Here is a 15,818-nt window from a genome sequence, read left to right on the forward strand (position 1 = left end):
TTCGAGGAGTTGAGGAAGGTATAAAAACTGGCATTCAGGTAGTTCCCTCTGAGAGAACAAACAAATTATAATCATAAATCATAAACGAACCCAAGCAGAACAAACAATTTAAGTCTAAAAATCTTACATAAAATTTTGTAGACAAAATAATCCCTTAGACAAGAAAGTTTGCATGGGTACCCAGAAAAGTTAAAGGGTTACCTAGAGGAGAAATACTGTCTCAATGAAGGAAGATCTCAATGAGGGGTGGCAAAAGTCAAATACAGAATGGAGGCACAGACATCAATGCTGTGCAAGGGGAACACCACCAATGAGGATTTCTTAACCTACATATGGTAGAAAAGACAGAGGGAGCAAAGGACGACCTGCCAGGAACCAGAGCAGCACACAGCAACCAACGTGGCCCAGCAACACAAGCTGTGCCTTGGTCTTGACAGGGAAGTGGGGGCAGGCTCAGCAGCAAGAAGGGAAACAATGCAAAGCACACAGGATCTTCTGAATCCAGCTGCTCTGACAAAAGCAAAAGTGGGAGCCTTCCAGGCTGGGTAACGATTGCAGGCCTCAACCACACTGCAGGTCTCACTGCTGGCCAAAATGTGCATCCCATTGTCATATTCGGTCACAGCACCAGGAGTAAGCAAGAATCTCAGCTGGCGCCCATTTACACAGGCTCCAGAGGAGACCCGAGAATTAAAGGCTGGGCTAGAAAGTAAATGCAAATGAAGGAGGACCCAGAGCCTATCGGGAATGAGAGGGCACAGTTTCTGTTGAGGGTCGTAAGGCTGGTGTGGCATGGAGGTTATTTGAGGGGGTAAATGGCTATGGGAACCAGGGGAAAAAATGTACTCAGAGTTTCCGTTTGTTAATAGCCTTTGCACTGGAAAATTGGCTTCCGAGCCACCAAAAATTGGGGAATGCTTTGTCATGGATGAGAGAACTCGTTTTAAAACAGGAAATAAGCATTTCTCCGGCCTGAGAGGTTTTGCCACTGGAGTACAAGCCAAGGATCAGTGCTGAGGATGAGATTTACAAATGATCTGGAAGAGCGGCGTTCTATGAAATTGCCACTAAACAGGCGTTAGTGAAAGCAAGTACGTGGTATTTCCTATAGGAAAAAATAAATCACATTATCCTTCTAGGGTGAGGAGCTCAGAATTATCAGCTATGTCCCAGATACAGAGTTTCAGATTCACTAGACTTTCACCTAAAGACAGACACAATGGAATGTAAAAACGTCAGCTTTTACAAAAGTAAACAGGACACTGAAGGGTCAAGGTGGGGGAGGAAAGAACACCTGCTTGGTTTTTTTAATAGATCAAGAACAGTGTCTTCAGGGTCCTGAGTACATTCTAATTTGAATAGTGGTCCTGAAGGAAAGACCACCTGGGCATGACTATTCCCAAGAATGGCTTCTGGAAACATCTGTAGCACTTCTACACAGCCAAATGATTTTCTTTAGTGGTGACGGCACTTTTTACAGGCATGTTTGTTTTGAAAGTACCTTTTTAAAGTTTTGTCTTTTTAAATTTCTTACCCTATCTACAAAGTCAGGGCCTACATTCAGGACATGCCAAGGCCCATCAGCCTCCTGGGGCCCACTAGATTATTTAGAAGCTTATATAGTCATGGAAACCAGCCATCACAGACCACCAAGGACAGCCTCGGAAAGAGGTTCCCGTGGAGGATCTGCCATAAATTACAAGCTCATCCAGGAGACGGGCTGCACACTGGGCAGCTCTGTGCTGGGCTGAAACAGCAGTTACCCAACACAGGGGCTGCAAGCCAGAGCCAAGACAGGTTCCATAAGAAGCATGCTGGAAAGAAGGAAGGGCGGTGAGAAGTGGTGCACAGCAGCTGATGGGGCAGGGAGGACACATGTGGCTTTCAGTTACTGGTGTTTTCAGCTGACAAAAATCAATGTCAGATGCTAGCTATTTCAACTTTGACAAAAATGAATGTCAGATGTTAAGCTATTTCAACGTTTTGTCATTCCCAATTATACCATCATGAGACTAGTACCAACAAAGCCATGGGACCCTGGGTAAATTAACATCTCTGAACATCAATTTCCTCCTATGTAAAATAGGGGAAACTAGTAATAGCACTTACACCTCACAGGACAATGGAGAGAATTAAGTAATATAAGTCAATAACACAGTGCCTGGCATGTAATGAGAGCTACAAAAGGAAGCTATTACTATTATTGTTATCAACAAAATAACAAAGAAAGCTAACCCTAAACCCCAAGCAGGCAGGGCCTGTAAACAGCAGCCAAAAACCTTTCCAATCAGCTCTGGTCAGAGCCCCTGGGGCCATTTGCAACAGGTGCGGGGCGCGGGGCGGGGGATCACAGACCATCAGCTACGCTATGGCCTTTCAATTCTAGAGTGCGTAGGAAGCAAGAAAGCACAAGGCCATGTTTTCCCTAGTACACCTGCTGGTTGAAAGAACATAAGGAAATATTAGAAGCTTTTTAGTAAGTCCTGTCTCTTTACTCCAAATCAGTTTATTTTCCAAATACCTCCTTGGAATACACTGTCATGACCTCATCTTTTACCTCCCCCACAGCTTCTTTTTATCATAAGCCTTTAAAAACATTCCCTGTTTAGAAGTGGGGAGGCCGCAGTGAAGAAATCATGTTCCGACAGCAACGACAGCAGTAATGAAGTATCAGTCCAATGGTTTTTTGAAAGTTTGGTTAAATTAGAAAATAAAAATCAGTTTACCTGACCCTGAAGTGACTATAAACTGCTGTAATCCCAAGTAAACTTCTAAATTGTCCTGAAGAACTGGGAACTGAAAACAAAGAAACAACAAAAAAAAATTTAAGTCATAAATCAAGTTTTAATAGCATTTTAACAAGTTTTAATAGCATTTAACATAACAAGCAACTAAGGGGCGAGGAACAGGATCAAAACCTTTTCTCTAGGAACCTTTAAATGCAGCTAAAAACCTATGACCACTCTTCAGTGCACCCCCCTACACTACAGTTTCTACAATTGAAAACACCAATTAATACACAGAAGAAAGAAAATGTATTAGTTCGACCCTCTTTTTTTATTTTTTTTAAAAAAGCAAAGGACACTGTGGTATGACTATTACATTCCTAACAGAGGAGATCAAACCGTGAAATGACCTACACCTTCTAGAACTCTGAGAAGGGACCATATCTCCCTTCAATCCAAGGGAACCTCTACATGAGAGAAATGTCAGCTATGCCTTATTGAAGTACATGGAAAAGTGAAAAGATGTGCCTAATTATTTGGAAGTCAGTTCCCTTGCTCAAGTAGCAGTCAGAACATCATAACCAGAGCTGCATCTTTCTTTCGCAAGCTGCTACACTCACCAGTAAGATTAAAATGTGACCAGCCCCTAAGAAAGGCAGATGACAAAGTAAAACGAAGCTTTCCAGGAGAGAACACAAATATAGCTAGGTCATTCAATGCAAAATATGACACTATGGCCAGGGGTGGTGGCTCACGCCTATAAATGCCAGCACTTTGGGAGGCAGAGGTGGGCAGACGACGAGGTCAGGAGATCGAGACCATCCTGGCTAACACGGTGAAACCCCGTCTCTGCTAAAAATACAAAAAGTTAGCTGGGTGTGGTGGTGTGCACTTGAAGTTCCACCTACTCGGGAGGCTGAGGCAGGAGAATCGCTTGAACCCAGGAGGTAGAGGTTGCAGTGAGCCGAGATCATGTCACTGCACTCTGGCCTGGGCATCAGAGTGACACTCTGTCTAAAAAAAAAAAGAATTACCCTAATAACTGCCTTGCCTTGAAGAAGAGATGAATTTAATGCAAATCTCTTTGAATAACAAGCACCACATAGGAAAGGGAATCAATCCTTACAACTGAAGATTCCAGCACATATAGACACAGGCAGAGAAAGCTAGCAATTTGCCAAGAATGAGCTTTACAACGGCCAGCTTTTCAGCAATGTAACTTCTATAAGTAATAGCTCCCACTTGGCCTGGCCACTTGTAAGCTACTAATAAAGGTATTAAGGCTTTAGTCAAATTCCTATTATATCCAAGACTAAACAGGGTTCCAAAAGTAGGTTTAATATTTTGTGGAAATGCTAGTATTTGTTCAGTATGAGCAACAGTTAAATGGTAATTATTATTCTGTTTTTAAAAAGTACATATTGGGGGGGAAGGGGGGGAGAGACAGAGAGACAGACAGAGAGACAGAGAGAGAGAGACAGACAGACAGACAGACAGACACAGGGGAGTCAACCAGCCAAGCTCTGTGTACAGGAAAATCGCTACACTTTCCACTACCCCGGACGGCCCATTACCAGTGTGGAGAAGGCATGCGTGGGCAGGAGCTCCATCACTTTGGCCACCACCTCCAAACTCTGCCGTAAGTACCGCTGCCACTCCGTCTGCTGCTGTGGGGGAAGCACAGGAGAATCAGCTCTCCCAGAATCCTCTCATCTTCCTTGCCAACCTCAAGTCCACTTTCAGAAATAAAATTTTGAAGAAATGGAAAATGATGGAACCAGGTTATCTGGTACAATAAAAAGGCCAAGCTAGAATTTTTTAGAAACAATGGATTTATTTCATAAAAAACTATTTCCTCAGAAAGTAAATGATCCACATAGAATAACCTATTTTCCCCCCTTGGGTTATAGGATACAGAGATGGAGAGCCACTTGTGAAATCACCTGTTGGAAATGATCACACATCACCTTCTGACACAGTCCACTACTGTGTCCCTATCCAAATAACCAACTGACTCAGTGCCATTCAGAATGGGGTCCACAGCCAGTCAGCAAAAGCATCCCTTGGGGGGGCTGTCAGAAATGCAAATTCTGTGGTCCCCACCCTAAGCCTCCAGAATCAGAATCTGCTTTAACAAGCTGTTCTAGTGATTCTTATCCATGCTGACATTTAAGAAGCAAGACATGTCATTCCCCTTTTGGGAGATGAGGACGTTATTGCTTAGAGAAATGCCACACCCAGCCTTCCAATCTCCTCCATGCCCAAGGTAGCAGAGCTTCAAACCCAGGCCATCTGGCTCTAAGCAAAGGGCTCTCTGTAACCCAAATATGACCACCTATAAGCTCTTGACCATGCCACAGTCACTCTAACTTTCAGAACAGCAGCAGTTAATTTGAAAAATTTTAAGCACCTAATGGTTTTTTAAAAAAAACAAACAAACACTGGAATTGTTTCCTTAAAGGTATTTTCCTTATTAACGTTGGGCACATCAGCATCAGAAAATTCAAGACTGATTTTAAGAAGTAGAAGTTTGCATAATATACTCCAAACGGACATCCTTTCATTCTAGCCTTATTGGTTCAGTATCTCACTAACGGTGTCCACAAGCATCCAGCTAGCTCTTACCGCTGCCCAGGTTGGGGAGCAGAGGTGAGGGTGCAAGGCAGGGGAGACAGAGAGGATACACAGTTCTCACTAAACCACTTTTCATTGTACATATGGTTTCTCTACTTACATCTCTAGTCCACATAAAATTGCCTGTAAAACATTTTTTATGGTTAATAAGTCAAAAGGGACTAGCAGGAGATTAAAAATTTCAAATGTACAACTCAAACCAGAAGACTACTCTGGTTTCAGAACAGTCTCCGGAGCAGAGGGCTCTGGGTTACGGGTCCCCATTCTGATTCACATCACAACGTGAGAGCGACAAAAAGTCAATCAGGGCGTGCCGCTTACATCGTCATCCAGAGTCTCGTCATCCAACTCCTCCAGCTGGGCCTGGTTGTATCTGAACTGGATTCGATTCAACACCTCTGTGAGGAGGAGCACCAGGGCATCTTCGTACCTACATGGCAAGGAGAAATTCAACATCAATCGGGTGAAAGGAGGCTTTCAGTTTAGAATTTGGAAAAGGCCTCCTGCACTATAAAAGAAATGGTGTCCATGTTGATCACCATGGAAAAGGAGCATCTAAATTCCTGAGGCTGAGTTTATGGGTTGGCAGGTGTGTGCGCGCATGGAACAGAAACAGAGGTATTTATTCAACGATGTACCAGGCACCATGTATCTTCCTGACAGACTGTTTAAATAATAGCCTTTTTTGTCTCTGGCAATAATTTCTGTCTTAAAATATATTTTGTCTGCTATTAGTGCAGTGACCCAAGCTTTCTTTTGGTTACTTTTTGCACGGAATATCTTTTTCCATCTTTTTACTTTCGATCTATTTGTATCTGAATCCAAAGTGAGTCTCTTATAGACAACATGTCATTAGGTCATGGCTTTATTAAAAAAATCTATCCTCTGCCTTTTTTTTTTTTTTTTTTTTTTTTTTGAGACGAAGTCTCGCTCTGTTGCCGGGGCTGGAGTGCAGTGGCCGGATCTCAGCTCACTGCAAGCTCCGCCTCCCGGGTTTACGCCCCTCTCCTGCCTCAGCCTCCGGAGTAGCTGGGACTACAGGCGCCCGCCACTTCGCCCGGCTAGATTTTTGTATTTTTTAGTAGAGACGGGGTTTCACCGTGTTAGCCAGGATGGTCTCGATCTCCTGACCTCGTGATCCGCCCGACTCGGCCTCCCAAAGTGCTGGGATTACAGGCTTGAGCCACCGCGCCCGGCCTCTCTGCCTTTTTAACAGGAGAATCTAATCTACTAAATGTAATGTAATTACTGATAAGGAGGCCTCATTTCTGCCATTTTGCTATTTATTTTCTATGACTTATGTTCCTCAATTCCTCCATTCCTGCCTTCTTTTGGGTCAAACAGGTATTTTCTAGTGCTGCATTTTAAATCCCTTGTCCTTCCTTTTACTAAGTATTTTCAAGTTATGGTCTTAGCAGTTGCTCTGGGGATGATAGGCACTGCATATAAATATTACCTAATTCAATGATTTAATGCTTTTAACAGCTGTGAGAAGTAAATGGTATCAATATTTTTCTGATGAGGAAACAACAGTTAACAAAAGTTAAATAAACTGCCCAAGGCCACAAAGCTATTTCGAACCCAGGGCTCCCTAACTCAAAATCATGTTCTCTCTACACATAAATCACCAATGGATTTGTTTTGTTTTGTTTTGTTTTTGGAGACAGAGTCTCACTCTGTCACCCAGGCTGAAGTGCTATGGCGTGATCTTGGCTCACTCCAACCTCTGCCTCCCAGGTTCAGTGATTCTCATGCTTCAGCCTCCCGAGTGGCTGGGATTACAGGCGTGAGCCACTATGCCTGGCTAATTTTTGTATTTTTAGTAGAGACGGGGTTTCACCATGTTGGTCAGGTTGGTCTTGAAATCCCGACCTCAGATGATCCGCCAGCCTCGACCTCCCAAAGTGTTGGGATTACAGGCGTGAGCCACTGTGCACGGCACCAATGGGTTTTAAGCCTGCTCCACCCAACTCCCAAAACCTAATCTTTAGTCCATTTTGAGAAGACTTAGAAACTAAAAAGAGCCTGGGGAAACCGTGACCCTTTGATTTGTGTCTAAGAATAATTTCTCAAAGAAATACTCAGAGCAGTAGGTTTGGATATTTCCCACATGTAATAAGAACCCAACTCAGAAGATACCAAGTTATAAGCAACAACTGCTACACAAGGACCAACAAACTGCTCATTTTCAAGAACAAATCATGTTGCCTAAATACTCGCCTATCCTGAAATGCTTCTAAGATAAGTTAAGGGATTGCTCCCACTCATACAGCAAACCACCAGTGCTGGTTAGTAAGCTCTCCACATCAATCTACTCTCCACAGTTGCGATGCTGGGGCTGAGACTCAAAGGACACTTCGTTTCAGTCAGTTAGGTTCTGCAGCAGGGACACTGGAGGGAGACTGGAAGGCAGAAGGGACAAAAGGACTGCATTCTTCCTGTGGGCTTGCTGTCCTGGCAGTGCTGCCGCAGCAACAGATACCTGGCAGCAGCAACTGGTTCCAGTTTCCAGCTTCATTCCACATTCCCAGAACTAGTATCGTGCACCCTCAGAGGTAGAGGCAACACCCTCTCCTCAAAGGAATGGTGCCAGTTCGAAAAGGTCCCTCCTCTGAACTCCTGCAGCAGCTGGATGGGGCCACCTCTTCAGAGATCTGAACCCTAGTTGCTCAGGGCCCAAGCTCTGATGTTCCAGATTTTGATAGCCCCAGCTTCTTGCCTTTGTACTTCTAGCCTTAGGGGTGGAGCCACTTCCTGTACTTATCAACTGTGTTATCTCAGTGTTCCTTCTGAAACCTATTTAATCGATTTCGTACACTGAATTTTCTGTTCAAATAATTAAGTATGGTTTCTGATTTCCTGACAGGACTCTAACTAATACACCACCCAATCTACTATAGTTGAGTACTGGGACAACATGATAATCAAAGCTAAAAGATATCCAATACCAAGACCAAATACAGTTCATTTAGTCCATGAGGTACAGCCAGCCCATGTGATGAGACTCAGTCTACAGACCACTTACAAGTCCTCCTGGATTGTCCCATTTCAGATTTTGGTGTCTTTTTTTTTTTTTTTTACATTAAGAATTTAACCTATGCCAAAATTGACATTTGTATTTATTTTTTTAACATAATTTCAACTTTTATGTTAGATGCAGGGGATACATGTTCAGACTGGTTACTGGAGTATACTGCGTGATGCTGAGGTATGAGGTACAACTGATCTCCTCACCCAGGCACTGAGCATAGTACCCACCAGCTTTTCAGCCCCTGCCCTCCTCCCTACTCCCCTCTCTCTCAGTCTCCAGTGTCTGTTGTTGCCATCCTATGTCCACGAGCACCCACTGTTTAGCTCCCGACAGTTCATTTCTTAACTAGAGACAGAGACACTCCTTACTTACCATATCCAGCAATGACTCCCCAACTGTAAGCAAACGACTTAACACTCTAACACATGCCAGCCCTAAAGTAGACTGGCAACTGAACAGGGCCCAGGAAAGAAGGCTAGTAGGGAAAAAGGCACTAATAAAATCAACAACATCTGTGGGAAAATTCACCCAATTAAGTCAAAATCCCACTTAGTAAACTCCATAGAAAGGTAAGATCAAACATTTAGGCCTAGAGTTTATGTTTTTGCTTTTGTTCAAGACATAAATTGTAAAGTTACAGAAGTTTCACGCTATAAATTGCTGTGACAGATCAAAATATTTTCACAATTCTGCTAGGAAAGAAAATCTACTTCAGACCAGAGGACAGATGAATTTTGTCATCTATAAATTGTCTTGCTGTGCTAAAAGGAAATTTAGAGACTTTCTATGTAAATGTAACCCTAAATTAGACCTAAAATCTTAACTGGCAATTGGCAACTCTGGCTGCAAAAAAAAAAAAAAAAAAAAAAAACCCGTATCACTTAGAAAATTAAGTACAAGCAAAAACCAGGCAAACATGCACATAGATCATTGATCTCCCCAAGTGTCATGTGGGAGGTGGAGAAAGTATATGGCTGTGACAGACACTCTGGTTGCCTGCCCAATACCCATTCTCCTTCCTCGGCAAGAGAACACTGGGTATTGGGGCCAACTCAAAGACAACATCTCCCCTGAACATGGAGGAGGCCAACGAGAGACTGAAAGCAGCTACTGGGTGGGACTTCTAAGAAGTCTTCTTTTGTCCAACCTATCCCACTTCTCATTTTTGCTGCCTGAATCGTGGGTGTGATGTCTGTAGCATATCCACCATCGATCTCTGACCATAAGATGATGATGGAGAGGGAAGCCATACCTAATGGTAGAATACATAGGTAAAAGGATTCAAAAAATTACTTGCTACACAAAGAGACACGACTTCTCAAGGAAAAGACAATCAACAGATGCCAACCTCAAGATGACAAAGGTGTAGGAATTATCAATGACTCTAAAACAGCTGTAATAACAATGCTCCATGAGGTTCCTCTAAGGTCTGAATTGTGCGACTCTTCCCCAAAAACTACTCATTCATATATTGAAGCCTAACCCTCAATGTGTCTGTGCTTGAAAGACAGGGCCTATAAAAAGGTAATAAAGTTATGTGAGGTCAAAGAGCAGAGCCTTAATCCAACAGGACTGTTGCCCTTATGAGAAGACAAAGAGACACAAGGGTTCTCTCCCTCCCTTTCCTCACGTGCACACAAAAAAGGCCACGTGAGCACTCAGAGAGAAGGCGGTGTCTGCAAGCCACTAAGAGAGCTCACAGAAACAGAATCTGCCAGCACTTTGAAGTGGAACTTCTAGACTCCAAAACTATGAGCAAATACATTTCTGTTGTTTAAAGCTGGCCTGTGGTATTTTGTTATAGTGGCCCCAGCTAACTAATAGAGCAGGTAAACAATATGAGAAAGAAACCTGGAACTTCAAGAATGAAGGAAAAGCAAGAGAAATGGCAATGTCTGGGTAAATCTAATAGACTACTTCTTTCTTCTTAAGAGCTATAAAATATGAATGATGGGTATGTGTATAAATTAGAATATTGGTGGGGTTTTCCAAGTATGTATATGTAAAACCTCAATATAAAGAAGAAAGGCTAAAGGACTCGAATCTATATGGTGGTAAGGTTTCCATACCACCGGTAAAATGTGACTGTGAAAAGTTAAGTATATATACTGTAATACCCAGAACCACCACCAAAAAAACCCACATAAAGAAATGTGGTCCAACACTCAATAGACACACTGGAAAAGAAAACTAAATGTGTATGCAACTAACAGAGTCTCAAAATAAATGAAGCAAAAACTGATCAAACTAAAAGGAGACAGACAAATCCAAAATTTTTAGAGAATTCACCCCTCTCTCAGTAACTGATAGAACAAGTAGGATAAAGAAAACACGTACAAGGCTGGGCGCGGTGGCTCACGCCTGTAATCCCAGCACTTTGGGAGGCCAAGGCAGGCAGATCACCTGAGGTCAGGAGTTCCAGACCAGCCTGGTCAACATGGCGAAACCCTGTCTCTACTAAAAATACAAAAATTAGCCAGGCGTAGTGGCGGGCACCTATAATCCTAGCTACTTGGGAGGCTGAGGCAGGAGAATCGCTTGAACCTGGGAGGTGGAGGTTGCAGTGAGCCGAGATCATACCATTGCACTCCTCTAGCCTGGGCAACAAAGCAAGACCCCATCTCAAAAAAAAAAAAAAAAAAAAAGACATGTACAAATTAAACTAGAAAACAATAACAAAAAGGTATATGGAAAATCCCCAAATATTTAGAAACTAAACAAAGGAAATCTCCAAAGAAATTAGAAAATAGTTTAAATCAAATGAAAATTAAAATGTAACATTAAAATTTGAGGGATAGCCAGGCATGGTGGCTCATGCCTATAATCCCAGCACTTTGGGAGGCCGAGGCAGGCAGATCACGAGGTCATGTGATCAAGACCAGCCTGACCAACATGGTGAAACCCCATCTTAACTAAAAATACAAAAATTAGCTGGGCGTGGTGGTGTGTGCCTGTAATCCCAGCTACTCGGGAGGCTGAGGCAGGAAAACTGCTTGAACCCAGGAAGCAGAGGTTGCAGTGAGACAAGATTGTGCCACTGCACTCCAGTCTGGTGACAGATCGAGACTCCGTCTCCAAAAAAAAAAAAAATTTGAGGGATAAAGCTAAAGCAGGGCTTAGAAGGAAATTTACAGCATTAAAGGCTTATCTATACCACAGAGATAAGCCTATAGGCCTCAAGTTCTGAGAGTTAAATAAAATTATACATGTTAAAGCAACTACATAGTAGGTGCTCAATAAAATATATATGAATAAAAAACAAATGAACAAAGAAATGAAAGAAAAACAAACAGGCGATAAACAGACAAAATTCCAAGTCAAGTAAATACAAAGGATTGAAGCATATTCCTGGATAGCTTTTTCAACTCAATATAGCAACTAAGACTCTATTCACTTGCCCTGTGGGGCAGTCAAGAGCAGGAACTAGAAAGCTGCTAGAGCTCTGATCTAAACCTAGTTCACACCTTTTATTGCACCACAATGTTATGTGTAACACTGGCACTTCCTCTTTATTAAGCAGGTTCACCCACTCCAAAAAGCAAGGAGCAGTTTTTCTCACGCTCGCTCACATTTGTTTACAGTCCAATCTAATGTCACCGGAATCCCTACGCTGGTTTGTGGCCAGCACTTGCCAGAAGTCTAGTCACAAAGAGGCTCATAGAACATGACACAATGACTTTAGGTTGCTTCACACACTCAGGTTTCTTCATCTTCCTGTAAAAATAAATTTCTACACCGGTGACTCCCCTCACATTGACAAGCACAAAGAGCCGGAAGTGAGAGAGAAAGGGGAGGCGAACCAATGCTTATTCACTGAGCACCTACTGTCAGCCAAGGCACTTTACACTCACTGGTTCATTCCACTTTCTCAACAATTTGTGAGGAAGTCACAACCATCCAAAGGCACAAAAAAAGAAAGGGAAAAGAAAATCCGGGCCTTTCCATGCCACCACCTCAAAATAGAGATCAGGACGTCTACCCCATCAGCCATTCCGCTCTGCAGGAATGGCTACAGAAAATTTACCCAATTAACACTGGGGCTCAGGCTTTCTCAAGTCCCCACCGTCTCTCATCAAGAAACTCCTGACCAGGCAAGGGACCATGCAGAGCTCCAATTTCCAAGCTCCTAGGACCAAAAATAAATCTATGTACATTTGTGCTTCTAAATTAGTAGCTTACAATGCTTACCACTTTGTTGTGATGAATGATGCAAGACCTTTAAACCACAAGGGACAGGAAACGAGTGCTGCCTTTGTGACTTAACCACACCTACATTTCCCATTTAAGACAGCAAGAAAACATTTTTGACTACTTCCTGCAAGATTAGTTGCTTCTGAAATATGATTCCAGAATATCCCAACTTGTCTCTGGTATATTTTATCAGCTGACAAACATTTGATCACACGTGCATGCTCTTAGTTAACATAAATGTGGTCATCACCAGAAGCCAGTGTTCTTCAGCAGCTGCTCCTGCAAAACAGCATCTCTCTGATATATTAAGAGTCTGGAGTGGTGAATGTAAGAGTTACCGAAAAAATTTTAAGCTGAAGTTGAAATATTTTCTTTGTGCAGCCCAGTGGACTAACACATGTTCTTTGTAGTCTACTGTCCTAGACCACTAGGGGGTATCTGATAGGACATGCAGTTCCCCAGATGGTGGTTACTATTTAACAGCATTAACCAGAGGAGCTTGGAAGGGTTTGTTGTTGTTGTTGTTGTTGTTGTTGTTGTTGTTGTTGTTTTATTTTATTTTAGAGACAGAGTCTTTCTCTGTCGCCCAGGCTGGAGTGCAATGGCATGATCATAGGTCACCGTGGCCTCCAACTCCTGGGCTCAAGCAGTCCTCCTGCCTCAGCCTCCTGAGTAGCTGTGACTACAGGCATGCACCATTTTTTTTCTATTTTTTGTACAGACTGAGTCTTGCTATGTTGTCCAGGCTGGTCTCAAACTCCTGGGCTCAAGTGATCCTCCCACCTAGGTACCCACAAGGAGCTGGAATTACAGGTGCACACTACCATGTCTGGCTAATTTGTTTTTTAAGTTTTTGTAGAGACAGGGTCTCATTACGTAGGCAGGGCTGGTCTCAAACTCCTGCCCTCAAGTGATCCTCCTGCCTCAGCCTCCCAAAGTGCTGCGATTACAGGAATGAGCCATGGCACTTGGCCTGTTGTTTTATTTTTCAAAGGCATAAAGGCATTGTATGTGTTACATTTAAAAAATAATAAATCATGAAAAATTAGAAAGCCTCATTTAGGATGATAATCACATGATCAATGAAAAAAATTCCCACTGTTTCAAGTGGTCAGCCAGAACAACTGACAACTGTGACATTAGATAACAGATGCCTAGGCAGGCAGGTAAACATCTGCAGATGGGCTAAAGGCCTTTAGACTGTCCAGGGGCCATGCCACCTATCTGCACAGTCACAACCACAGTCTAAAGGCAGTAACATCTTCTATTATTCCTCTTTGCTATTTGTTATCACTCTGACCACGTACTGAGTGCCTAATACATCTAGATGCTGTGCCAGCTATTTTACATACACGATTTCCTTGAACCCTAACCATCTTGCAAGAGAAGTATTAAGTACGTCCATTTGGCAAGAGGAAATGTGATCAGCATATAACCTGACCAAAAGTAAACACAGCTAGCCTAAAGCAAAAAAGAAATTTAAATTCTCTACACCACTGCTCCTTCTATTGGTATAATGATCTGCAGAAGTGTGTGTTTAATACTAATAATCAGGCCAGGCGCGGTAGCTCAAACCTGTAATCCCAGCACTTTGGGAGGCCGAGACGGGCGGATCACGAGGTCAGGAGTTCGAGACCATCCTGGCTAACACGGTGAAACCCCGTCTCTACTAAAAAATACAAAAAGCTAGCCGGGCGAGGTGGCTGGCGCCTGTAGTCCCAGCTACTCGGGAGGCTGAGGCAGGAGAATGGCGTAAACCCGGGAGACAGAGCTTGCAGTGAGCTGAGATCCAGCCACTGCACTCCAGCCCGGGCGACAGAGCGAGACTCCGTCTCAAAAAAAAAAAAATACTAATAATCTGCTAGTATATATTTTCTCTCTTTTTTTTTTTTTAGACAGTCTCACTCTGTCGCCTAGGCTGGAGTCCAGCAGCGTGATATTGGCTCTCTGCAACCTCTGCCACCAGGCTTCAGGAGAATCTCCTGCCTCAGCCTCCCAAGTAGCTGGGATTATAGGTACCTGCCACCACGCCCAGCTAATTTTTGTATTTTTAGTAGAGACAGGGTTTCACCTTCTCTGCCAGGCTGGTCTTGAACTCCTGACCTCGTGATCCATCCACCTTGGCCTCCTAAAGCACTGGGATTACAGGCATGAGCCACCACGCCCGGCCTTGTACTGTTTTTTAAAAAGCATTTTCATATTAACCATTTCCTCGGTTTATTCTCGCAACAAGCTTGAGAGATATGAAGGAATATGTACACTAAATATAGAAAAATTAGGCATAGTCCCAGAACCAAAAAGATATGCCTATTTAGCATGTAAGAAAGATATTTTGGCACAAGTAACTTTTCCTTCAAGAATCTCATTTCAAAAACACAATTACTTAAAGTTGGCAACTTCACCAAAAACAGCATCTCCTGTGTGTAATACGATTTCTGATATATGAACGTACTACCTATAACCTGACACCATAGCAATTTGGAACTTATTCCACAATTACAAAAACCATCTTTGGGAACAAAAGAACAAATGTTTAAACTTGGAAAATAAAATTCTCAAAAGAAATTTGCATATTTATTTATTTTAATTTTCAATAGAGACAGAGTTCAGCAAATGGAACCAGTGATTGGTACCAAGAGACACAGAGTCTCACTATGTTCCCAGCCTGGAGAGCAGTGGCCAGCCACAGCGTGATCACTGCACACAGCAGTTCTGAGCTCCTGGGCTCAAGTGATTCTCCTGCCTCAGCCTCCCATGTAGCTGGGACTATAGGTACATACTATCACATCTAGGTCTTGTTTAGAATTTTTAAAACTCACAAAACCGCAGGAATGGAAAAGCCTTTGGAGTTCCAGTCCAACCTTTTCTCTGCAATGGAGTCTCTCCTCTCCACCCTCCTCCATTTGGTACATTTATGGGGAAAGAGTACTCACTAACACCACCACCAGCCGAACACTTAGAGCGTGCCAAGCGTTCTAAATATGTTAGTTCGTTATTTCAATTAATGTATCAGTAACTATTATCTTCATCTTCAGTTTACAAATGAGGAAATAGAAGCTTCCACAGGCTAAGTACCTTACCCAAGTACCCCTAGGTAGCAATTACAAAACCAGGATCCAAACATAGGTCTGTGCGATTCTCCACATGGCTTCCACTTGACAGAACCTCCCTCATGCACTGGTTTTACAACACAAGGACCACCTAATCTGAAATTGCTCTTATAAATACTGTGCAAA

The 15,818-nt window shown here is 42.9% G+C and overlaps 1 protein-coding gene across 4 annotated transcripts in view; it reads right to left on the minus strand.

Moving 5' to 3' along the window:
* The window catches only part of XPO6 (exportin 6), a 117,217-nt gene that overhangs the window by 31,712 nt on the left and 69,687 nt on the right, over positions 1 to 15,818 (minus strand). For 3 of the 4 annotated variants that reach the window (XM_023192951.2, XM_023192949.3, XM_023192952.2), the window contains 3 exons: positions 5,682 to 5,790; positions 4,301 to 4,393; positions 2,727 to 2,796 (listed from right to left, as the gene is read on the minus strand). In XM_023192951.2, coding sequence (XP_023048719.1) covers positions 2,727 to 2,796; positions 4,301 to 4,393; positions 5,682 to 5,790 — 272 coding nt within the window. The remainder of the gene's footprint in view (positions 1 to 2,726; positions 2,797 to 4,300; positions 4,394 to 5,681; positions 5,791 to 15,818) is intronic. The other variant, XM_023192950.2, reaches the window with a different exon arrangement.

The sequence above is a fragment of the Piliocolobus tephrosceles genome, chromosome 17 (assembly GCF_002776525.5).
Source record: "Piliocolobus tephrosceles isolate RC106 chromosome 17, ASM277652v3, whole genome shotgun sequence".
Classification (NCBI taxonomy): domain Eukaryota; kingdom Metazoa; phylum Chordata; class Mammalia; order Primates; family Cercopithecidae; genus Piliocolobus; species Piliocolobus tephrosceles.